Below are 27,520 nucleotides of genomic sequence, written 5' to 3'. Positions count from 1 at the left end.
TCCCCAGATTAGCAAGCCTGAGGTATGGGCTCTGGAGACATCCCTGTAACATGGGACTGAAGGTGATACCTACAGGTGAGTGTGCAGCGATTTCTCGCACTGACATTCAGGGCTGGAAACAGAAAATAGAAATTTTAGTGCAACCATGACATGTATCACTTATTTTATTACATTCAAATAGAATGGGAATAGAACAGAAGTGATGATTATATGAATAGTTATGTAGTCAAGAAGAAAAGTAAGACATTTGAAATTTTGTACCATTAAAACCTCCTTATGATTTTAAAAACGTTCACTCCAAAATGAGTGATATCATCATGTTTGAAAATCATATCATAGTCATGTCCTACCAAACATACCACTTTGTTTCACCATCCGTCATATATCAAGTGACTAGGGCTGGGTACCGGTACAGAAAATTCAGGTCCAGGTCCGGTTCAGGTCCAAAGGATCAGGTCCAGGTCCGGACCTGAACCTGGACCTGATTCAGTATGACTCATACCAATGGTCCATTTCACAACAAAAATCTGTTTGGTGGAGTATTAGACCTACACTGGCATTTTAAAATCCTACAACGCTAACTGCACCTGTACGATTGGCTGTAAAACTTGGTAGAAATTACTATAAACTCTACTCTACTTCACTCTTGTTATTTTCTTCCACCTGCAAGTGCCAAAAGGTGTGAATGTCTGATAAAATAATATGTTAATTTTCTAATCGGTCCAACATCCGGTCCACCGAATTTTTTCAGGTCCGGTTTTTCTGGACCGGTCCAATAAGAAAAAACGGTTTTGTACCGGTACGCTGTACCGATACCCAGCCCTACAAGTGACCAAATATTATGGCTGTTAAGACTTCAGACTTATAAGGACATAGAAGACAAGCATCACGTTTAAACTGGAGCAGAACATGAAAAGAGCTAATTATAAAAACATTATCTTGACGTACTTACTACTGGGGTCTCCATACCTTTCATCTAAGAGTGAAGACTACTACAGTTTATCTACTGGGTATCTGCATTGTGGTGAAGATTACAGAACCTTTCTGGACAGTCAAAAATGCTATTTTTCTAAGATTCTATCATCAATATTTCTCATGAACATCCATGATACCTTCAGGAATCTGGCAAAATAAAATAAGAAAACATAAAAGCTTAGACTGTTTGTCTTTTCTTGGACATGTAATAAATATAAAATGTTCTAGACTTCCCTTCATCAGATGTACGACAAATGTCTTAACAGGAGAGTGCCCTGCATGGCTGAAGCTTGATTACTTTGATGCAAATGTGCAATGGGGATGAATCAGCACAGAACAGAATTGAAACATCTGATCGGTTGCTTTTCTTTTTCTACTGTGATAGAATCACAGCTAAAACAGACTACTATCCAATCAATTACACTAGAATGTCTGACAAATCCACTTCTCAAGCTCTTTTTGTTCCAAGACATATCAGAGCACCATCTCCATGTACTCAACAGATAAGGGCAGCTGTACTAATAACACTTCAATATTGTACTGAAGCGGCCAAACTCAACAAACCTAATCACATTTGTCCAGGGTGCATAGGTGGAATGCAAAAGTGCACAACTCTCTCCAGCTTATGATTTGCTACCATTAGCCAAACTGATGGAAACTGTGACCCTTTGACACTCCATTATCACCAATCAACAGTTCAATCTTTAAGATAACCTAGGCACAGTTAAATGTGATCTCCAACAAAACTTGCAACAAACGTGGACAGTACTGATATCAAATAGAATCGTTATCGTGTTTGCATGACTGCTAAACATTCCTATTTGCATGAACAAATTTGCATGTCCCTACTGCTCTAGGATAGGATTGATGTAAACAACACCAGTTTTATACCATTGCAAAGATCACACTAATAGCCCCACTACACTACATCAGTGAATCTCCCCCCTAGTGTGCAAATCAGCAGGAGTGCATGTGACCGGGATGACGGATGGTAGTCATCCTTCAGTCCCTGGGAGTGCACACCCATTCCCGGGCCAGGCTGGGAGCTGGGGAATCTCTCACCCTGCGTCATCAATTTCCTGGGTCACATGCTGTACTCTAACCATGAACCTCAGCATCCTATCTTATCTGTCTACGTGTTCCAACCAGTGTGGTTCCCAGAGATGGTCAAATCAACCACGTCATTGCAGATTTCTAGTTACTGAACATTGCGCTATTGAAAAAACAGTGCGTCATTGTGATTTTCTGTAATTGTAACATACAATGTGCTATAATGCTTCCTTATGCAGCTTTTGAAGAGCCCTTCTTTTTTTGAGCCACTACGCTGTGTTCCAAACTGGTTGCCATGTTTAATGTGACGTCATTACAATCAAAATTGGATTACCTAGCAACAAAGAATGATTTTTTATGGCACACTGTACATTAACAGGAGAAGGGTGTATATTTGGTGCAAATGCGCACACCTATGTTAACTGAATAATACTATCATGGTTGTGGAATATAAAAAGAAAATGTGGTTTAATATGGTCTTAATGCTGCCAAAGATGATAAAATGGCGAATCAGGACTGCTCAAAAGGTCCCAGTGCAGGCTAGCTCACCACAGTAAAATCAGCACCAGGGACATGACAATTACAAAATTAGCAATGACTGGCTTAGCAAAACCCTAAAAACCATGTCAGCATCACGCTCATGGGAGTTACACTGGTATTTGATATGGCCATAGAGTGTCAAAAGTACCCACAAATCTGATACCCTAATGTTTGGGCCACTAATCTGTAGTTACTATCTTATCATGGCCACAGCATGTACATGCCAAATTGCTATTTGCAGTTTACATTCAGGAGGATGTCTGAAGATATAAAAAGATATAAAAGCACAAGGCAATACATTTTGCAAGGCCACAAGAGCTTAGGACAGTAATGACACTAAGCTAGTTTTCATCCTGCAGTTTGGTTAGTGGTGACTGTTTTGATGTCACCTTATAAGGACTATCAAATGTCAGGCTAGTTTTAAGATGATTTGAAATAATGAGCTTTTACAAAACTGTAACAAATCGTAAGAGCAAACTCAGTAGGAAATGAACAAACAAACAAAAACGTGATAGACGTAGACAAGCTGCGCTTTGTCATTTAAAAAAATGCCATGCTCTACCCTAAGTTGGAAGTTGCGTGCTTTTTACCAAACAAATATCGAAAATATCATTCTAGTTATCAATATACTAATTGGGATAAACTCGCTTAACACATCTGTCTATTGGAAGTCAGACCAAACTTAGCTGAGTCATTCATCACTCAACCACACAAGCTGTAAGGTCAGCATCCCTGACCTCTGCTTTGATGACCACTTAACTAAATCCCTGACAAATTGCATTTCGTATGCTCACATAAATCACCTCTGGTTCCCAACAATATACCTGATCATCTAGGGAAGAAAAGGCTCCTGTTAAAATTACATTTTTGAAAAATAAATGTGCATGTTCTGAAATTGCGGTCAGATAGCATATAATATGTAAAATCATAGTCTCTTCTTACAAACTAAATTACTTTCCTAAAGTCTGCTCTATAGGACAAATGCAATATGGTAAAAACGAATCAAATTATAGCAATACACAGTCCTAAGAAACATACTTTCTGGTGCCTTGGAAAGAGGCAATGTAAATGCGTATAAAGCCATTTTCCCATCTACACGTACATGTGTTAACACAGTGATGGGGAAGTACATTGCTATTTCATCTACATGAAATTTAGACCTCCGGGATTGAACCGCACATGACCTGCAAATGTCAGCAGTGTCAATACCACATCATGCATCATTTCAGAAACCATCTGGATTGTAGAATCAATGCCTAACATCAGATAGCTGAGGAGCCAGAGAGAGAGAGAGCTGCCATTGCTCCTCTACTTAATCTGATTGTTGCTCCATTGCAGGGAATTGGACAGGCTGCATCACTGATGGAAAGATTTGTGTGTTGGGCACAAGCCAGACCATGGGCATTAATCTTCTTGTCCTGATGCTCAACTCTCTGGCACTGAATATCGACTTTTTCCCAATAGATGATGGTATTTGGATGATTCAGTCCAAAAGGCTTTCAGTGGAAAGTGTAAGACTGCACACATTATAATGATGAAGCACTTTTACAAACTGTGCATCTCAGCAACCCAATACTCTATATTTTAATCCAGCTGACGACACTGGTTTCCTTCTTCCTGTGATGATTGTACATTAGTGGAATAAAAAGCAAGGCATGACTTCAGACAGCAGTGGCCATGTTCAGACTCCCTCCACTGACCCTACTGAAGCCAGTACAATCTTGGTGCATGAGGAGCCGACAGTGAAGAGTAGTCCAGATGTAAAATTCATCTCAATAAAGTCAGTGCTTCATGCAATTTAGACATGTTCTGAGTGTGCACTGATGGTGATTTTCCCCAGAAGATGAAATCATATTTCCTATGAATCTCATTGACTTGCCATGACCAAATGAACCCTGTTCAGCTCAGAAGTTTCTTCCCTACCCGAGACTTTGCCCATGTAGTGACCTTCAACACTTTTCTATAGCACCCTGATTACACCTGCTTTTTGCCGACCTTTCAGTGGTAATGACCGAGCATCTCGGCAGGAGCAGTGGTCTGTAATTGTGCAAAAATCCATCTTCGTCAAATTACATGGCAGCAGCACAGGCCCCCTGCCAGTGCTTCAAAAGGAAGTGCACCAGGCAAACATCTTCCTGCAGACAGTGATAACTACGCAGGGCTAGTTAGCATAGATGGGTTGGTGGTCAAACCATGCAGCCCTAAATAGGATTTCAATGATTCAGAGTTTCTCCAGGTGACCTGCTGAAGTGAAACTTTAAAGGAGCATTTGCACGCAGTAAAAATGCTCAAACTGAAAACAAAGAAACAAAAGAAAAGTTTAACAATTTCCTGAATCTCCTTATTAGATTACATACAGATCAATTTCATAATGTCATTTGCTTGTCAATAAGTGCAGCTGCCACAGAACATAAATTGCAGGACTGGCTACAAAAACCACAACATCATTATCACAAGAAGACTTACAGTTCCAGGTTCTGTGCCATTGCCTCCCTTCACTTTTTTCCTTTTCTTTTTGTTGTCCTTGTTCTGCTTGTGTTCCCGCTGTCTGTTCTGCACAGCCACCAGGGCAGAGATGAACTGGTTCTTCACCTGAGGTGCAATAGGCAAAATTTCCAATGTTAAATGTTTTACTTTAACCTAGGAGAACAATCAAACATGGCAAAAATTTCAACATTCAAGGGCAAAGAAAAGTAATGGCACAATTTATGGTCCCTTCAATTTGCTTACTCAGAAGCAGGGATTCTGCATAATGGACTTACAGATAGATATTTAGCTGACTTAGTTGAATAGTGAACCCCTGAAAAAGATGGCCATGAGAGGAAACATGAAATTGGAGGCAAGGCTGTCTCTCTGGATTCCTTTCCTGTAGAGGATACAAAAATCAGGGAAAAGTCCCTCCACTGCCCCACAATCCTTATATACCGGTAAATATCATAACCAAAGTTTAGCTGTTAGATCAAGATTTCAAGTATTCCCATATCGTTCTTTTGCCCTTTTTGCGACAGATATAATTTCTCCCAAGCCCATCGTCCATCAACATACAGTACCTCCTTCTCATATACAAGCTCATCCCTGAGGGCCAGCTGTTGGATCAGGATCTCGGAGTACTCCTTGATGGTCGCCTCCAGTTCTTCCAGCACCTCGTTCAGAGTCTGGAGCGGCAGCTTCTTCAGGCCTGCACCAACACCATCACGTTTATCAACTTCCTTTTATTTTCATGCAAATCTTTCAGAATATGTGAAGAACTTCAACAAGGAAAACCCTTAGCTGTAGTGCCTTATTTGCTCTTGGGCAATATTTTGACTTATATCTTTCACAAATCCGTAAATAGTTTCATCAGGTTGGCAAATACATATAGTAAGGTTCTTCCAACACAACCAAAGTAGCATTCATTTCCAACGTTTTGGTGTCTATCAGACAAAATCATCAGGGTAGATTGACTGGATCTACTTCTCACTGCTACTTCTGCTCACTGCTGGAAGTAGATCCAGTCATTGCACCCTGATGATGGTGTCTGATAGACCCCAAAATGTTGGAATTGAGTACTATTTTGGTTGTGTTGGAAGAACCTTACTATATTAGTATTTTTCACATAATCTAGATCCAACTACTAAAAGGTTGAGCATACATTTGTATGCTGCTCTACAAATGGTAGCTTCTGCTGTCAAAGGTGATGGGAATGATCCTTTTAATTTCTGGTTTTGTTATGATCTTACAGGGTCCCAGCTTGTAGGACTACATCATTATTATTTTCCATATTAAGAATGCAAGTAAAATAGATTTATGAAGGTGTAAATGACTGAAGTAATGTGTGCACAAATATCCTTGTTACCTTGGTGAATAACATGGAGAAATACCCATGTTTCTTTCTGGTAATTACTACTATACCACTACAGTACATAGCTTTTGTTTTGTGGTTCTAAATCATAAGATTGTAAGCAGGGTGGATTGAACACAAAGCAAAGCTCTATGAGGAGAGCGAGGAATGAGAAGCTGAGAAGAGGTGGCATACACTTAGCAGCAGCAGGTGATTGGTTGAAGTGAGCAGGTGTGAAGTGGAGTGCTGTCTCACCTGGAGGTCCTACAGGTGCGAGCGTGTCAGGTGGAAGAAACTAATCATTAAATTACAACCAAATTAACCAACAGAACTTAAAACTGTATAGATAAGAAATCAGTTTCAAAACAACAGAGGTGATCAGAGCTCCACATTCACAGGTCCTCATAGCTTTGCATAAAGAAGAACATCTGCATTCTGTAATTGTTGGCAATAACCAGCATTTTTTTAACATTTTTGTAAAATTCCATTAAACCTTGAATGTTTCCATGCCTTTTAAAGTCATTTTGGACATATCTTGATCTTTGTTTTATGTTTTTGAGTGAACACTATCCGTTGTAATATATCACACAATTCAGTCTCAGTATAGACTGCGACGTTTTACAAAAATTTATCATTCTTATCATTCCCATTCTGTTAACAGAACGTTTACTTCAATGTTGGTGTAATTGGGAACTCTGAATACCTCTCATTGTACTGTAACAACTCAAATACATTGCTCTGTGTCAGAAATAACACAATTAACTTATGTTCAAAACATTGTAAATTCTGTACAAATCATATGACATTGTAGCATGTAATTCAAAATTGAAATAATCTTAATTCAAAAGAATGGAAAGAAGAAGCTTTTTCTACAAAGCTTCATGTTCTGCATAGAAAGTAGTAAAGCATGGTATAGATGAAGGCAAAGGTATAGTGCAACAAACCAACAGCCAAAAGAACTACTACCACTACAAGAAATAGCAGGGTTGACAACTCTATAGGTGTAAATGGGTTTTCTGATCTTGCCTTCAGCAGCCTTACTCTCATCGTAGCTGGTGACGGTGTTGGACCTCTCCCTGAGCGCCAGCATCTCCTGCGACAGCACAGACAGACTGTCCTCACTGACTGGGGTCTCCTCCTCCATGGATGTCTACAGAAGAGAAAGGAAAAGATGATTGCTCTTATCCACCATTAGATTGATATTGAAGGCTATTACAAGTTGAGTATACCCCTGTCTACTTTCTGCAGGCAATCTGCCATCCATTTTTGATAGATCAACTTTCCTTTCCCTCTTTAAACCCAGACAAAGGTCAGCTACAAAGTATTCAGTTCTGCTGCTTACAAGACCTGTTTATACAAACTACAGAAAATTGCTTTGGAAAAGGAGATAAGAATCCTTGAACATGAATTTTCTGTATCAACACAGCATGCATCATGCTGGCTTGTCCTAACGTTGTGAATGATACAAAATGTTTGTTTTTGTCATGGTAAGGTAATGCTTCTTCACTAGGGACAGATCACTGTAAATGCACTTAAGTTCGAGGGGAAAAAGGGCTGTTCATGGTGGTTTTAAGTTCATGGTAGCACCATGCACTGTAGTCTTTTACTGCCATGGAAAAATAATCACGGTGGTTTTAAGTTCACGGTGAATTGGCATCGCGAAAACCGCAAACATAAAACCACTGCGAAAATTTCTGTATTTACAGCATGTCCTTACTTCTCCCATAATCTCATCAATCTCCTCGATGACCTCCTCTGCAGTGAAGATGGGCTCCTGCGTGAGGCTGGAGATGATGAGGGAGTGGGCATCAAACGACTCTCGCAGCTCCTCATCATCAGAGAGGTCAAGGTTCATTGGCTCCTCTCTCTGTAAGGAAGAGAAGATCAAACCAAATTGGTGCAGTCAGTCAAATAAAGAGAGTACAATAAAGTTTCGGCGATGAAGATTAGACAAAGTAATAAGATAAACCATAACACTGATGAAAACTAGTGGATGCTAGTTGAAACGTCTGACCGTTTCCCAAATCATATTCAGTTGCTTGAGTAACTGCTTTCTGGCGTACAAAAAAGGTTGGGTGGTCAATTTATTGATATATGATCCAAACTGAAATAGACAAACCAAACTAAATCAATAACAAACAATCCTTGGGACCTATTTTCTTATGCATAAAAAATGGATGAGAAAGGCATATTTAAAAAAAAGGTGTTTTGAAAACAGTCCATTTTTATGTGAAGATGGTGTCTCTTGCCTGGAAAAATGTAGGTGTGACATCAATACAACTTTGCGATGACAAAGATCAGAGAACTAGGTCAAGCTGATAACTGTCAGGGGTCATTAAGCACAGGCACATTCAATCTCATTCAATCAGCAGGGAGTCGTTAACGCCTTACAAATTTTTACTGCTTGAAGCAAACAGCACTCCAGTATTATCCTATTTCCAGTGATATAGTTTATGCAGTGATATATAATGTATACTACAGTACCAGTTCAACAGCGGTGACAATGGAGGACCATCAAATTGAGCTGGAAACATTTAAGTAAAATCTCCATACTAACACTCATCATTATGTTACAATTTTAAACTCTATATCTGTACACAAAATAAATCGCTTACCAACAAGCTTTTCAATTTTGATCAGTCCTCTGATCCTTATCAAGTTGAAACTACTCAAAGCCTTAGTTACACATCAAGACCAGACGTATGACGTCAGCAATGGGACAAAGGAGCTTGGAACTCACATTCAAATATAACACTCATCATGATTCCCTGCCGGTCACTACTGCCATGTCAGTGGTGCTGAAATTCTAGCTGCTAAACTTTACAAAGGTGTTATTCTACTTCACTTGCATTCACTTCTTTGGTGGAAAGTTCTAAATAACCCTCGCAAACCTTGGACTTATGATTGACTTACCACGGACCAAAGTCCTCTTTTCACCCACAGTACAGTACGGCCTTCGGGTTTCACAGCATATCACGGACGCAATCACGGAGAATTTTCCGTGACCTCACGCAGGGTTTTGCGTGACACACGCAGGACTGTGCGTGGCACACGCAGCGTTTCGATTTCGGTCACGCGTGACCCACGCAGGGCGTAAACCGTGTCCCGTAACACGATCTCTGGTGGGAGACCTCGCACACGTTCGCGGTCTAGAACTCACCCGTGCTGTTCCCACGTTGTTTCAATCAAAGATTTGCTACAAATTTGCTACGAACCGTCTGTGACGTGCAGCGCATGTTTGAACATGATACGTCTAAATAAAAGGACAGCAAATGATTTTTCCACAAGATGTTCGTTTTATTGATAGCAGAAAATCCGGTATGGTAAGTTTAAGAGCAATGAATAATGTCAATTTGGCAAAGTATGCTTGTAACGGGCCCCCGATCTTCCGGTGCCGCCGCGGCTGGCTCCAGGGCCAGCCGAGCAAAATCTCCAGGAGATATGGTGAGATCCCGCACTTGCGCCGTTCCCTCTCACGTTGTTTGTCAGAAGATTTGCTACTATTTGAGGGACCGGCTGTCCAGCACATGTTTGAATCCGATGCGTGTGAATAAAAGAAAAAGAACGAAATTTTCCACACGATGTTTTTTTTTTTTCTTCCTTTCTTGCGCTCAGTTACGGCATCTTTCGGCGCTGCCACGGCGAGCGAAAACAACAACAGAACGAGCCGCGGCTATCGCAAGAAGAAAAAAAAACGCGTGGAATTGGAAAACACGTGTGGAAAATTTAGTTATGCAAGGTCTCACCAACCGAACAAATCCTTCCAATGATATGTTGTTGTTGTATTTGACAATGTGTTTTAGGATCTGTTATTGCGATGGACTGTATCACATGGTGTACGTATACTCATAATGAAGACAATTAATAGTGTACTGTACTTTTACCACGGCTCGTTACACGATATAGACGCTACTAGAACTATAAAGAAGTAGCAAGAATATGGAAAGGCTTTGTTTTGTTTGTAATGCTCATCTTTGGACAAAGGCTAGGACAAACTGAACTTTAGCATAATAATATCAATCGAGTTATACATGCAGACCCTGTGGTCGTGCAAAATCCTGGTGGTCCCCCAACTTTAAAACTGTGGGACATACAAAATGTACAAATGTATCTAATCTATTCCACGAGCTTCCGATCGGTAGATGCAGTCTCGCTACAAGCTGCGTGGCACGAAAATTGTAATGTGATCTGTTTATGCAAATTTTGACCTAGTTTTGTCCAATCACTGGAAAAGAACCTCGTCCAGGCCTCGGGCAAAAATGAAACTTGCGTAACATTACAGCATTAACTTGTTTATACATGTTTTCTCCGCCAACAAGGTAAGTTTCTCTGACCGCTTCTAGCACCCATTACAGACCATTTAACAGATAACTTTCGTAGAATGACCAAGGAATGTCCCATGCGGCCAGCGCAGTTGTACAAAATCCTGGAGGTCACACTACCAACTAAACGGGCTTCGACCGGCAGATACCTACATCCGAACATCAAGCACCACACAGAGGAAAGCTGGAACGTGACCTGTTTATGCAAATTCCTTTGCCTCGGCCAACTACTAGTGTATCATGTTACATTTAGAAATATGCACGGTTTGTGTGGGTGGGCTCTAGAACGTCGTGCGACATGTTGTCAACCTTTTCTTTTGTCTTTTTTTTGGGCGCCAATATGAGCCCAACATTGTTGCGATAAAATCAACAGATGATTTGATTGTTAAGTGTGTGCAAGTACACGATTGACGTTACTGTTCAAGTGTCGGTAGACTTGACGAAAAAAATTAGGTCTGCGCTCACGTGCTGCTGAATTTGATTGACACATGTGCGGCAAGGAGCGGCTTCTTTGAAACTATGTTCCCACAGAAGGAGGCCACGATGACTGTTACAATATTCTGCGTGAATTTTCTTCTCTGCGATAGCCCCGTGTTTAATATGTGGCTATTTCTTCTTGGTTTGTCTAATTTTTTTTTTTCTTCTTCATTTGTATTAACAACAGTGTCTAAAACAGACTAATTGAAATACTTTGTAGACTGTATATCGGTAGCGTAGATCATATTTGAACTATGTTCGTGGCAATGTCACAGGGGTGGATGATCAATGAATATCGAACTCATTACGCTACAGTTCAAGCCAATGTAGCCACGATCAAAGAATTGAGAATGCGTTCTTAATGTTTTGCCCAGTGGTGCCGTTAATATAAGCCAGTCTGCCTGAGTGCGGCACTACTGTGTACTACACCATAGTAATGTACTATATGTCCCCTTTGTTGTTGTTAAAAAATGTATCAAATTTATTCATACACTGACATATTTAATAAAATGAACAACCTACCGTATTTCCAACATACGGAACAGATGATGGTCGATCCTGACGGTGTAGAAGCTGCCGAATGACGATCGATAAGATCGGTATTAAACTTACCTTTCATGTTCCAAGGGCAGTAATATGTCGTGACGTCGTTTATATCTATTTACGTATTCACATAAATATCGGCCCAAACTCTCTTTGTAGTATCTCGACCAGATATATACGTGTTGCTGACAAACAGTCCGAGTATGTGTAAAAGAGTGACAAACAGTACGAGTATGTGTAAAAGAGTGAACTTCCTTGAACAGCCCATAACAGTTGTAGCTAAACTGACTCAAACATGTTAGAAAGTTATATAGAAACGTTACATAGTAGAAGAAATGTTAGTGACGCCAACACAACCTTGTTAGAACAGATATAAGTTTGAACAGATACGCAGACAAAACACGATTAACACATAGAATAAAAACACATTAAGTTTAATATACTAGTATGCTCTTGAGTATGGTTGCGTCCGCCGACTGATTGACGACCCGGATCGTCCGATGGCGGTGTTCCGACACAAGAGCTGCGCCAGGAACAGGTAAGTTTTGTTGGCCGAGTTGCAACCGTGACGATCAGCAGTGTGTCAAGGAAACCGGCGGATGGAAACCTGAATCCTACTTTCCTAGCCTAGAAACCTCTATCTTTAATGTATACAGTAGAGGTAATATTAGTGGCGCCAACACAACTTTGTTAAAACAGATACACGGATATAAGTTTGAACAGATACGCAGACAAAACAGAATTAACACATAGAATAAAAACACATTAGGTTTAATATACCAGTATGCCCTTGAGTATGGTTGCGTCCGTCGACTGACTGACGACCCGGATCGTCCGATGGCGGTGTTCCGACACAAGAGCTGCGCCAGGAACAGGTAAGTTTTGTTGGCCGAGTTGCAACCGTGACGATCAGCAGTGTGTCAAGGAAAACGGCGGATGGAAACCTGAATCCAGGTAGGTCTTCATGCCGAGTTGCAACCGTGACGTTCAGCAGTGTCAAGGAAACCGGCGGATGGAAACCTGAATCCAGGTAGGTCTTCATGCCGAGTTGCAACCGTGACGTTCAGCAGTGTCAAGGAAACCGGCGGATGGAAACCTGAATTCTACTTTACTTGCGTAGAAAAGTAGCTACCGATGTCTAACCAAGGAACGTCAGTGTATCTAGAAATAGTAAGTTATGACCAAACACAATATCCTTTATTCATATTACATGTACATGTATGTCGTTTATATCATATAGAAATGTATGTAATACTATATAGAAACATTGGTGGTCACTTCATGCGTATAAATAGCCAATTCATGTCCTCATATATTCAATTTATATATCCACGAAACACAGAAAAATACGGCAAAATGTAAAGAACAACGCAAGCTGAAAAGATTGGACCCGCACGTACCTCACGTGTATACAAACATGAATGCCATCTGAACAACTTTTCTGTGGGTACAACTCTCCAAACTGCAATTTGCTTAGAATTTGAGCGCTTTAAATCTAACATGAAATAATGAGGATAGTCTATGATCCGGATAAAACTGAAATATAGGTTCTGCATTTTGATAGTGTTTCGCCAAAACCGCAACTCAAGAAACATACACTTTCTCACGGACGTGGTCTTGATTGACATATCGCGGCTGTTTGAAGTTTTGCCGCCCGGCGCCGGACTGTCTGAAGCTTCGCGGGACGAAAATTCAATCATTTTCGACAACCAATCAGAGACGAGGAATACTGACAGCAAAAAAAAAACAAACAAAAAACTTGATACTTGTTGCAAATAAATGAGGTTCTGTCACTGGTCTTTGAATAATCTTGGAGATATATCGTCGATAGGTTAAAGTTTCATGCATGATCATTATGTCATATGTATGTGCAATTCTGGAAACTACAGGGGCGTGTTTCTTTTTTCTTTGTTCTAGTCGGCGTGCGAGTTTTCACGGATGATTAAAACGAATTGTTCGTAAGTGTATAAAACGATCGTCTTGGGTGGCAAGTACAATACAAAAAATTATCTCGTTAACATTTACCTTTGCTAGACTCTCTTGACACGGTACCGTCAGTAAAGTGGGCTCTCCTAGATACACGTAATAGTGAAAGAAATGTATAGCGAATGACGCTACTTACGTGTCGCAATCTCTTTTGATCGGAACTTCTCGAGTTTCGGCGGCACAGACAAACGTAACCTTATCTTCAACGCACGGCCGTCGGGTGATGCAGCGTTGGGAGGACTGAACATTCTGGCACAGTGTTTATTTGTGACAATTAACTGTTTCCTCTACTCATCGAGGTCGGTATAATTAACTAAATTACAGACATTCAAGAAAGAAGGATCCAACTTATGAAAATATGTCCGTCGGCTTTCCTCCTAGTTAGAAAAAAATCTTGGCACATGTACCTCGTAAGTAGACAGGCTCGTTAGCCGACACCGAAAGTACATGTCGATCAAAAGGGCCACATTCTGTTCGTGTTTTAATCACTGTGTATTGCAGCGTACTTGTAAAGTATTTGCCGCTTGTAAACACGATGTCTAAAACACCACACTGTCGGTCAATTTGCAGGGTCATATTTCAAACTTTAGGGAATTTTCTGGTAAACGTATACGAGGTTTTATTCGAGATCGGTGAGATAAGAGAGAAGGCTCTCCGGGCCGAGACGATACGTGCCGCTATTGCACCAGTTGTCTGCAACTTGTTGTCTCCAACTTGTTGTCTCCACTCGTCTCATTTCTTATATAATCTAGCCATTATTTCAATGAAAAAATCGACAGTTGTGCAGCCTTAGATTGCAGCTGCTCTACCCGTTACTTTGTTACGTAATTTTATCTTTTTGCGCTACACAATCGTTGTGTAAAATGTAGTATCTAAAGCGGCTTCCCACTGACGCAACAGTTCGCCCCAAGGGACGTTAAAGACGCACGGGTCCTTGGCAGAGTTCAGGAAGGGCTGGCCTAGACGGTCTCACACCACGTTTTTACACCTTGCGTGTTGTCACGCACGATTGTTGTCACGCGTGTGCCGCGCAAGACATCACCCATAATCACGCGGGGCGATCGCCTCATCACGCGGGGCGACTTGCGTGAACACGCGGGGCGACTTGCGTGATCACGAAACACGATGCTGAAAAACCCGGAAGCTGTACTGTAAGTCCAATGGTCTGAAAATGGACTTACTCAGAGAGGACCGAAGATAAACTTACTGCCTAAATTGGTGTAAAGGGCTTACTCTGGATAATAGTCTGCCAAAACTAACACCAACAGTTTTCAAACATGGCAAAATGGGGTGGACTTTGGAAGTAACTTTCCCTCTGACACAACTAAGTCCACCTTCAGTCTACTTTCATCCTCTTTTAGGTCCAAGGTTTATGTGGGAACTGAATGATTGTCCTCAAAGCTAACAAATGAAAAAACACTGCAAGTTTTTGCAACTAGATTTGCATAGTTTAAGGACCTTACCTTTTGTTCGTTAAGGTTCAAGGCTTTGTTGTAGAGCTGCCTTGTGTAGGACGAGTTCCAGTCCACCGGCAACACGTTGGCAAAGTTGTCCGTCAGACCCTGCCACAATCTGTACGAGGAAAAACAACATGGCTCTCCATCAATTTCGGATCAGTCATAAGGTTAGAGACCAGGAACTCCTGGGGCTATATTTCCAGAGCTCTTGCCAAGACTCTGTTGCTGATGGCCCCTTGAAATGCATAAAGACATCCTTACATCATTGGCCATCCATTTCTTTAGTCCTGCATGCAAAATCATGCAAATACTATTCAAGAGGTCAGTACTTTCTCCATTCTTAATACACCTGAAAAAAGTCAACCTTTGTTGCCATTAGTCAATATCTAGCCAGACCTACAGTTGTCAGAACAAAGCATTTCAACCCACAGATTGCTATGAATGCATTGCTCCCTAATGCAACCTTTAGATTTACTTGGTACTGTCCCAACCCTGATAAAATCAGTTATAGTACCAGTGCACACATCAAAACAGACACATCAGACTCAGCTAAGATGGCAAAAAAAAGTCTTCTCATGTCAGGAACCATTAACTTTAGTGTGTTGACTCCATTTTCTACCATCAGTCCTGTATGTAAAGCACATTTTGTTTTGAGGCAGCTGAGCTGCTGAGTCTCCTCTGAGTTCTGAGTTCCCCTGTACTCTGGATTTACAGAAATGAGAGTACTGGACAGGATGAGTTCAAAAACCTCATATATCAACCAGCAAGTTCTGCATGCTTTATAGGTGGCTGTTTTGGATGGTTGTCAGTCTGCAGATGAACTTAGGACAATCTACTGCAAACATCAATATACCAATACCATGATAACTATTACATATTCATATCACATGATCTCCTCTTGTCCAATTCAGTTGAAAAGGCTGACACAAAAACTTCAGTTTTAGTTTTACACAGCCAACTTACATGTGTTAGTTCTTTGGAAATCATACTGAAATGGAATGAACACTGCTTTAACCAGTGACTTTTCAAAAGGGTATGAACTGACTACATGGTAAATTGGTTACATTGAAGTGCAATTTTGCCATCTAACATGTCTACCTTCTGGAAGACCAGGGGCAACTATGGGTAATCATACTGGGTTCACTGCAGTTAGTTATTACCTTGCACAGTATCTTAATCATTGCACTAGGTGAGAGTGCATATTGGCTTGTGTTCAAGCCTCAATAAGTCATGCAGCACTGATAGAAGAATGTTTGTGTATCTTACACCATCAACTCCCATTCTTCACACCCCAGAGAACATGCCAATACAGGTAATAAGTGCACATAACTGTAAATCTTTCGTCACGTGAGTACTTCAAACTGTGTGACCTTTTCTGTAAATCATACAGTATGTCTGTACTTTCATTGAGTTTGTTTGTTTGTCATTAGAAGAAACTTTACACCTTTATGATTTATAAAGGTTTGATATCCAGGTTAACAATATATTATTGATTTTTTTACATAACAGTTAGAAGTTAGTGTCTTTATCATTTTCTAGTTATATCCTCAGTTCTAGTGTTGACTCGTTCTGCAAGTCCATTCTAGTAAAGGTGCAGAAGAGTGATGGATGTCATCGAAACATCTACGAATCTTATACATTTGTAGAAATTAAGTCCTCCACTTCATATCTCCTGCTATAAAAAAATCTGATGCAGCCGTTTATAGATCTGAATTTGATACTATGACAGGTGTCAGGTATGGCGCCTGTTTTCAGCATCACCCTGGTGCTGTAAAAGAGCCACAGACAGGGACATGCATTATTCACGCCCATTACCTACGGTGGGATGATGGGATTTGATCTGTTTTGCAATACCATGCATCGATCTGCTGCATCCAAACAGAAAAACGGATGTGATGTCAATCTGAGAAATGTGAAATCAATATGCAGAATCCTTCATTATAATGAGTTCAATATTTCTAATATTGTAACATACATGTACCTTTAGCACACATAATTAGAAACCTCTATTGTCATATTATACAAGTGCTTCTACTTTTTACACTCCATACATTTTATTCTACCTTTACATCTCTAATAGATTAGAAAAAAAGGCCACAGAAACAGCATACTGGAATAGAATACGTAACCTTCACTGGATTACTACTTTCACCGCCTGCACCATGAGGAAGGGCAGTGTGTGTGATATACTACATAAAAAGTAAACAAAGCTGTAATGGGTACATGACTGGAAGGCCTTTAATTAACTCACATACTCTAAATGCTTCAACCTTAGGTTGGTCTATCCATTGTCGCATAAGGACATGGACAGTCAGTGGCATTTAATCTCTATACTTTTGGCAACAGCAAAAAACAAGAACACTTGAATTGTAGTAACAAAAAAACATTTGAATTGTTTTAATTGAGTGATTCATAACAAGTCCATTCCCAACCATACATTCATGCATCCAAAAATCTTGTACTAGTAGGTAGTCCCCCGGGAATATCCTTAATCCAAACTTTAATACCCTTCCTAGAGAAGGAGAGGACTTAACAGATGAGGAGCCCGTTTTAGCAAAAAGCCAATCAGGCAGAAGGCACTACCTTCATTTGTGCAGCCTTCAGGAACAATGCAGGATTGATCTTGTCCAAGCTGATTAAATGTGCTCTACATTTTCTACAACCCAGGAGGGGACTGCATACACCTTTCTGAGAGAGACTTGTGCAATCATGATAGCGGGTATCATGACTGCAGTACAAGATGTCAAGAATGTATGGTGTGAACCTGAAAGCTAATGGACAGAAAGGAGCAATCATGCTGATATTCTGGTATTTCTTCCCTGTCGTGATTGTAAGCCAAGGATGCACATCAGAACTTGTAATCCTTGGCTTGATTTGGACATATCTGATGGCACGATGCTCATCTTTTATCCAGGGGTATTATTGACCACTGAACTTACATGTATTTCTATGCTCCACTACACGTTAACTCTGCAATCTGACCTCAGATCAAAGCCTGGTCACCTGCACACTAACTAAGGCGTATTCAGTCTGCCTCTGGAGTATATCTCCTTGTGGACTGATCACTCGCTGTAGCACTCTATCATGTCTATGACTAGTATGAGATTTTGTACAGCAACAATGTTAGAATAATTAATGGAGTAGCCAGGGCTGTACAAAACCTATCTGCATTGTACCTTCATTCTTATGTAACAGTAACAATACCATGCCCTTCTCACGATGTTGCTTGTGGTTTTCACATGAAATGGGCACTTGATTGCTTTTCTTATCTCTTGTTGAGCCATGTAAAAAGACTGGATCTGCATTTTTATATCTAGGACCCACTGTACAAGACATATTGCTGGCTGTCAGGTAGATCTTAATTTTGATAATTGACAACAGGTGACTGGAAATTTTATATGGTGCTTCTACTATGCAATTACAGTGATAAAGCACTGTACCTAAACTAAGGCTTAGGTCACATTTCCAAACCGGGGCCCGGGCTGGATGTTTGCAGAAACGAAAAATAAAAGTGTTTACCCAGGAATATACACAAATTATGCTCCTGACTATTGTTTTACGTTCTGTGTGTTGTGTTGCCTTTCTTATCATATTTTTCGTTTACGAAAGCTACCCGGCCGGGTTGGGAATTGTGACCTAGACCAAAGACATGGTAAAGAATTTATAGGAAAACAAAAGCTACAAGCAAACTCATTCTATAACTAGCTTTTCATATTTCGATAAAATAACTTGGTAACATGATAGTGCTTTTTTGTATATTTTATGTTTTTTACTTCTTGGTTATAAGAGATCATTAGAAAAGTGCAACTCAATTATAACTTCACCAATCTACAATTGTACACCCAGGTAATTGATGTGGCTAGGTAGATAACTGTAACATATGATGAAAACTTTTCCCATCATCTGTTAACATTTCAAAAAGACTGAGAATCATGTCATAGCATGGCCATGGCCCAAGAAACAAAAAGCTGAAGATGACTTACACGTTATGGACGCCAAAGGAGCTCATCCTGGTAGGCATAAGGTGGTGCAGAAAAAAAGTCCATTGATAATGGAGAAAATGTAGTGATGGGGGAGGTATGGGTACATGAGGTACATAGCATTAGTCACATAGTTACAATAAATGCAACATGACTTTATTACTTTCTACAATTGGCTTATATACGTAGCTACTCTTCCTGTAGTCCTTATCAACAAACATGACAGGACAGAAACTTGACACACAAGAACACATACTTTACAATGTACATAAAATTCACATATGATATTGATAAAAGATAACTTGAGGTGTACTTGAGGTAATATACATTGGGATTATCAACATGCATAAAAATCATCTATATACAATGTTTAAGTGTCTGTTATTACTAACAGTACCACATCGCACCTGCTGCTAGCTTACTAAAGAAATAAGTTAAAAATATATCTGAAACAATATAATACAATACTTCACTGGAAACACAGGTGCCTATATTAGATCTCTTTTTACATTTAAAGATAAATATGTCTTCGCTTCATATATAATTATACATCAGTAATATTGATTTCATAAGCACAAAGTTGGCACGTGAGAGTTCTACCGTGAAAGTGCGTCACTGTAAGTGTAAGCAGATCTGTTAGCCATACTGCTAAGATGGCACAATGTTTTGAAATGGTATCCATTCCATTAACTTCTGAGAGTGGCATGTTGTGTATCATAAATCTTTCAAGATTTATGATACACAACATGCCACTGTACATCATCAGTTGACTCTTCACAACCTTGAACTGTAGATGAAGGTACACATGAAGGGCAGGGGCTTTTGAGGTATCCACAAACAGTTACAAAGCATAAAGGGTAAGGTATTACAAAAGTCTTTTTTTAAGGTCGTGGAAGAAGTGGTTGTTGTCTAGGGCACGATATTGGGAGGCAAATCTAGAGTTCAATCCTCTCCTCTCACCGCCTTTTTCCTTCCCAATCAAAGTTAGGTACCCTGGTCCCATTTTTACACCTAGGTGGAGTGAGAGAAGTTGTGTAATGTGTCTTTCCCAAGGACAGAAGACTGGTAACACGCAAGGATTTGAACACAGGACATCTGGGCTCTGCACGTAGGCCACACCACCCAACAAAGCAAGACAGTACAATACCATTGCATCATATGCACTGAGGCAAAAAAAAATAAAACATTTCTTAAAATCATTTGTATTTCATTATAAAATGGTATCCCCTTTCAGCAAAGATCAAAATGATAATAAAAATTCTAAGATGGCCGAAATACATTGTCAAAAACGGGTATGCAGAATTTGCCATAAAATCCAATAGTTTTCTGTACTGTGCTGTCCCTGGTACTGAAAGATCTGTGCTTACGCCCGAACAAGTTATGTACCCCTGACTCAGTTGTTCAGGAGGAATGGTTCACTGGTTAGCCTTCTGAACTTTGATATCCAGCTGGTGCAGAGACACATGAATCTCTGACTCTGAGGCATGATCTATACCTCGGGCTACTTGTACATGTACCTATCCACTAACCTGTAAACGAGTGCCATCTGTCTCAGGCCTAAGGGCTCAGGTGGTATTATTAATATTATTACACTGTTTCCTTTACATCACATATACCATGTACATATCAAAGTACTTGCAGGATTATCATAACAGAAATTTACATTTGTAAATAACTGAATTCACTCTGCTTTGAGTAGAATATCAAGAAGACAAATTTGCAAATGGAGAGCTGAAATACATCATAAAATTGATGCTATTGTGCAAAACGAAATTTAAAAAAAAGTGTCTTTGTGTTCTACTATGGTAAATAACTGACCAAGGTCACTACCATGGGTCTGATTTTATTCTGGAGGGAACAATAAATCCCCCAGAGACAAACTGTATCATGAATAATACATGACATCACAGTTAGACAACATCTATGTTTTTAGTCAACTCCTGAGTATGACAGGCTGCTGCTTCCATTGGTTTGGTGTAGCTACCAATGTTGTATTAAAGGTTGAAAATTAAACAGGCATTACAAGACTTTAGAAACCATTCTGGCAAGACATGAGCCATGTAGCAACATTGGCAAGTGATTGTAATATTGTGCCATCCTTTTCTGTGGAAGTAGAAGATATAACTTTTCATTAGAACTACAATAACTTGGAAATTCAGCCATCTGCCACTTCAATGTCACATTCAGTCAAACATCTTGTATGTCAATTGATTAGGGGGAAGAAAAACTATTTATTATTTCTATCACCATTCTCACAATCAAATTAGCCTGACATAATGTGGTTTTAACAAGAAATAGACACCTACAAAACAAGATTAGTAAAGCCTCTCAGCTGGTTCATTTGACCTTACTAGGCGTCTCTAAGGCTATACTGAAGTTAGGTTCTAGACAAAACAGAAGGCATTTATAGAGTGACTAAGCTACCCTTTTAGTGACATCTAAAAACATGTAAACTAATGGGTTGCAGAGGAATGGGCTGTGCTGGGGCACAAAAATTTGTTTAAAAGTACATGTTTGGAATTTCTGGACAAGGCAAGCCATAAACATTCTGCAAACATTCTAGATTTACCTAAATTAATCATATCATGTTAGCTCACATCAGCGTTCCCGCCAGGTTCTTGAAAGTATGCGTCCAAATATTTCTGAGGGGGGTATTGAGCGCCGGAGGCGCGAGACGAGCGCCGCAGGCGCTCGCATTCTAGGGGGGTCCGGGGGCATGCTCCCCCGGGAAAATTTGGATTTTCAAACCCTCTAAAACACAATTTCCCGCAATTTGAGAGGAAAATCATGCCCTTGAGATTGGATGTCGGTTGCCTCTTTTAATCCCGTAATTCAGTAATCGACAACCGCCCTCTCTCAAAAAAATACACTATAGCACGGGGAATCAGCCGTCAGTGATCTGGCCCGGGTATAATTTCTCCAGACACGAAAATTTTTGGATTTTTTATGCTTCGCAACAGGGCTCTAGCCAGTTCGTCAGCCCATGGAAAAATTCTGCCAATTTCTTCCGTCATTGAATAAAAAAATGTCGACCTCGTGCGATCGATGTTGCGCCCTCCCTCATCAAATAGTTTTCCGAGACGATAAAATAACGACGACATCACACTCACGAATCGGTGGGGTTTTACAAGGCCGTGCCGTCATTTTCCACGAGCGTGCGTTTGTTTCCTGCGACCTCAGGTAACCCCGTTTTCGGCGTGAAATCTTTGGCTGGATTTATCTTTAAATAGACCAAGAACGTTATACATTACTCGAAGGAGGACGATCTGTTGCCTCTTTGGCAGTGATCAGTGCCGGGGTAGCCTTGAACTAGTAGCCAGAAAGACGTTCCAACGTGCTGGGCGCTGCGATCGACGGTCCGTCTTGGGAGGGGGGCGTGCCGCGCCATGTGCCACGGAGGCCAACGCCAGTGCACAGCCGACTCGATCGACGCTTGACAACAATATTGCGGCCCCTTTTCTGCCAAAAAATTTGTCTTTTTGAAACAAAAGAAATTTTGGAAGTAAGAAATAAAGTGTATAGTTTGGGATTCTTCACTTATTTACCGCGCACCGCTTTTTTAACTTGGATAAATGGGGAAACTTTAATAGTAAATTGTTAGCAGCTAGGGAAGAAACGTGCCAGACGACACGGGCGCCTACCAATATCACAAAACAACGTGCGCTAATACTCGGTAACTTTTGTATTTTCTCCGGTGACCAATGACAGAGTACATCATTACATTTATCAAACGCTGATTGGTTATTAAGATGATTGGATTTGGACCTGGTGGCCAATCTAGACTGCTTGGCGCCGGCGGCCTGTTGTCAAAGAAACCGACTGCCAATCAACTGCCCACAGCGTGAGAACTTTTGTTGAGATGTGCAACACTCGCGCAGAACAGTTTGTTTGTTCATTATACTAGTATTAACCACAAATCTTTAACAAATACATGAAAATGAGGACAAGTAAGTATCATGTTAAAATCAGAATATAAAATCTGCATAAGATTTCTTCCAGTGTTACAGAATGCTGGCTGTCAGATGTAACGTTATTTCACGGACTACAAATAATTATATTGCGCAACGGACAGCTCAGACTGGCGCGTGGCTGGGTGTGTCGCACATGGGTCCGCTAGTTGTAAAACGTGTCGCGCTCCGCCCCATGGGATGACCGGAAAGTGAACAATTTGAAGTATAAATTGTAAAGGTAGGATTCCTTCTTATAAAGACAGATTTTTTTAAAGATTCCAGATACATTTTGTACACTGGTGGTACAGGTCAGCCTTTCTTACAGATTTTTTTATGGACGCATTCAGCCGAGCTGAGTGCGTCTTTCCAGAAAAAAATGCGTCCAAAGACGTAAAGACGTATGCCTGGCGGGAACGCTGGCTCACATAGTGATTTTAATGCTTATAATATGTTTAGACAAACAACAGACAAATATTTGCTGGCCTAGCTGACCTCTAATGGTGCAGGCTTTCTGGTATTACTGTGTTGACGTAATCTTGTTTCAATGAGAAATGTTATGGAAGTAGAAGTAGTAGACAATATAGGGCCAGCACCACAATATATAGCCTTCCACTGTTTTAATTGCTACATGTATCATTTTTAAAAGAATCAAAACCTGAGCCCTTATGTCAATTTCATCTCATGTCTTTATCCCTTAGTTTGTTTTTTTAAGTTAATTGGGGGATATCTGGCATATACTGTCTCAAGTCTATATATATATCAAGTCTTAAACTAAAGGCAGTGATCTTTGCTATGCTTAACTGCATGTCAAGTTTAAGACACCCATGAGAAGCGCCATGAAGACTCTGTTGTGCTGTCTCAAAAGTTATGGGTTCCAGGAATAGCGAACCTGCGTCATGAGCTGAGATGAATAATGCATGGCACCGTCCCCATCATGAAACATTCATGACAAATCACGTTACCATCTCCCCACCAGGGATACATCTCTGTCCGCCCAGCCAACTCTATTATCGTGATATTTACTGAGGAGACAAACAAGGTCATAAACGTCTCAAACACAAGAAAAATATGAGCAGGAGTGGAGATCAGTCAGAGCTATACACGCCTTATCATTATACTTTTCAAAGAAAACTGTAAATGTATCATTTTCAGGCAAACATCAGCATAATCAACCATCTGTTTCCATTACCATTAAAAACCTGTTATCCTGCAATAACACAATGTTACAATAAAAAGCTATAGTGTTAGTTATCCTTTGAAGACGTAACCTCATACAAACTGTACTCTCATTATTGTATATTTGTAACATCCTGATACAAAGGTGTCCAAGATAACAATTTCTCACCAAGAGCAATATGCTTTTTCAACCTACCAAATAAATCGTTTGATCTTCCTCCTATGATCCGATAACTTTTACACATCGTAAGCAGTATTTTTCCATCTAGACCCCTTCTTCTTCCCTATTAATTCCTAGTTGTAAGCTACACTCTTGATTTACCAATAGATAATGAAATGGCATGTCAGACATGATGGATGAACTCATTCCTGTTTCCAGACTCTGGCTGACCATTCAGTTTCTTACTGAAGAGTAAAATTTTAACCAGGCAGTGCTGTTATAAGGATGTATCTGGGCAAACGTTTCTGTGGCACTCCAGCTAACATGAACGATAGAGAAATATTTGAGACTGCAATGTCTTTGAAATTCTAAACAAGACAGTATCAGCTGTTTAAGTGCTATGATTAGGACTTACCATCAGCATACCAAATAGACGTAAAACCACTAACAATAACAGGATACTATACATTATACCTATATTTGAAGCCACAATACTAGTATATTCTAATTCTGTTCAATAATTTACTGGAATACTTGATTTAGCTGACTCTGTGTGGAAAGGGATGGGATGGGATGGACAGATACTACTGATAAACTGTATTTTATGTACATTGTGTGATTTTGGAGTACCAGGAAAAGATTCACACACAGAGACACCAGTATTTTCTTTAGTTCTGCATCTATTTCAAACAAAGTCTAATAATCATGGAAGATTTTGCACACAAAAATGTTAAGACTCAGATGACAACTAGAAGGATTATACTACTGTGGCATGTTCACTAGGACCAAAAGAAACTGCTGATTACTAGTAAGCCAAAAATTATTTTTACATTCCATTTGAATTCTGATGAACTGCAAAGGAATGGACAAATTCATTTCCAAAAGTTATACATGCTATTTCTAATCTGTTTCTTTTCTCTTAGTATTACAATTACACTACTAATACATCAAATGTTCTATCACCACACGACTACTGGAGGTGAAGCAAAGTCTGAGAAGACTGAGCATCCTTTCATCAAACCTATCCCCAACGTAGGTACATTAGAGGCCTAATTTGCCCAGTAGACCTGACACATAAAGAAACAATCAGTCTTTTTTGCTTCTGGCCAATATGACTATAACCAATACCTGGAATGGAACCAAGTTAGAGTGCAAGTCTTGAATTATTAATTGATGGTAATGTGCCCAGGCCTCCCGAGGTATAGGGGGGCCCATTAATGTGTGCACGCTGGGGCCTCATGGAGGTGGGGGATGGATGCCACCTCATCTCGCAAATCACCCCATTCACAGCCTTTTGGGCAATTTGGCTGATTGAAACCCCTTGGAACCTGGAAGCCAAGGAAGCTGAGTCACGGGTGGTACCAGGATGTGAAGTGGATGTTTGAACACGGATTACTCACTGATTGGCGGGAACACGGGGAGGATGATCCTTGTCAGGACCAGCCTTGTATCAATCCAGATTTAAACTAAACCTTCCAGTCAAACAAGACTGACATTTGTTAGATCTAGGATGGGGACTGAGGGACTATAACTTGTATCTACTGGCCGACTGCTGCCTACCCCTGCGTCAGGGAACCCAGCAGCAGTATAATCTAACCATGGATAGTGAACTTGTATCTTTACTACAATGCAAGTTTCAGCTCCAGTAGACCAAATAGTCACAACAAACAGTCTCTGATGACAAGTTGATTACTTTTCTGCGCCGATCATATTCAGGTCCTCCTCTTTGTACACAAGGGAAGGCTGCGCAAATATCATCTAATCTTGTTGATTATTAGAATAGACTTGAGGGTACTGTAGAACCTAGTTATCCATAACCCTGGGACAGGTGATGCGTCAAGCCTGCTTTGGTTTATTTTCTTGGTTTAGTTATCAAGTTATTTCCAGTCTGAGGAAACAGACTATATCATGCGTACCATGCAAAAAGATTTCCCTAAAATCAGTCTATGAATTATAATCATTTCAGTAAAGTCAAAAAGAGATGTGAATCTGGATTAAGTGAAGTACGTTCAATCAATCAATCATTCGTAGGCATCATAGTATTACTAAGTTGTATGCCTTGTAAAGAGATAAAGGAAAAGACACCTCAGAAATCAAATACAGTGGATAACTCACCATCAGAAGTCTTTGATACATGACACAGCTCTAGGCATGTGTTCACTTTGCATTATATTTCAACATTCGTGATATGCCTGTCTACCCAGATCAAACAAGTCAGCTCAATAAATGATATGTTGTTGCAGTTATGTCATCTCATATTTCTGCTATCGTGACACGACTATACAACTAAAGTAGGTCCCAAGGATATGTATAGAAGCACAACATTAGACGTTACTCAGTGAGCACATTCAGTTCCAAAAGGACTTTGAAGAATTGTTTTTCATATCCAAAAAGCATATGAGCATATTCATAGAGAAAATGCTAGGATTTTGCAAGACAATGCAGAAGAATCCTTACAAATTCAGTACCTGGACTCAAACATTTTGAGTTCATTATCTAGTTGGCATCTACCAGTCAAAACCTATTCTGACACTGGACCAAACTGTTGTTTTCATACATGTTTTGTGAAACTTATTCTGGCTTTTCATGATATTGTTCACAAACTTTCTGTTTTGGAACAAATTTGCAGTACAGAGCTTCTATTTAATACTCTGCATCGCTCTATCTCAAGGCAGTACCCAACCATACTTAACTTATATAATTACAATTTGTTCAGTATTTGTTTAGATCCCAATGAAAGAAGTAGCATTGAGGTATCCCAAGCTGTTGACTCTTGATATTCAAGCACAGATCTCCGATGTGGTTGAGTCATAAGGGACTGATATCCTAGGAATTACAAGGCAATGGGGATGGCAACCTTCTTCAGTTCCAAGGCTCAGAAACAGATGACTCATTTGTGAAAGTAAACTATTTCTTTCTGATGATGTCATGTCTTTTAATCTAGCATTACTGTATGCTAGATCTCATTACCATATCCGGTCGAATCAGAAACACTATTATTACTGTAATCCATGTGGTTCCTCGTGAATTGTCAATGGGTTGAGCAGAAACAAAATACCCATGCCGTATCTATGTTCATGAAAC

The 27,520-nt window shown here is 40.1% G+C and overlaps 1 protein-coding gene across 10 annotated transcripts in view; it reads right to left on the bottom strand.

The window, feature by feature from the left end:
* The window catches only part of LOC118416451 (fasciculation and elongation protein zeta-2-like), a 48,528-nt gene that overhangs the window by 8,060 nt on the left and 12,948 nt on the right, over positions 1–27,520 (bottom strand). For 5 of the 10 annotated variants that reach the window (XM_035821619.1, XM_035821572.1, XM_035821557.1 and 2 more), the window contains exons 3-9: positions 19,154–19,180; positions 15,177–15,285; positions 8,103–8,252; positions 7,412–7,535; positions 6,581–6,649; positions 5,616–5,743; positions 5,032–5,157 (exon numbers count right to left, since the gene is read on the bottom strand). In XM_035821619.1, coding sequence (XP_035677512.1) covers positions 5,032–5,157; positions 5,616–5,743; positions 6,581–6,649; positions 7,412–7,535; positions 8,103–8,252; positions 15,177–15,285; positions 19,154–19,180 — 733 coding nt within the window. The remainder of the gene's footprint in view (positions 1–5,031; positions 5,158–5,615; positions 5,744–6,580; positions 6,650–7,411; positions 7,536–8,102; positions 8,253–15,176; positions 15,286–19,153; positions 19,181–27,520) is intronic. The other 5 variants (XM_035821587.1, XM_035821604.1, XM_035821565.1 and 2 more) reach the window with 5 other exon arrangements.

This window comes from Branchiostoma floridae, chromosome 1, assembly GCF_000003815.2.
Source record: "Branchiostoma floridae strain S238N-H82 chromosome 1, Bfl_VNyyK, whole genome shotgun sequence".
Classification (NCBI taxonomy): Eukaryota; Metazoa; Chordata; class Leptocardii; order Amphioxiformes; family Branchiostomatidae; genus Branchiostoma; species Branchiostoma floridae.
This window is presented reverse-complemented; position numbering and strand designations above follow the sequence as displayed.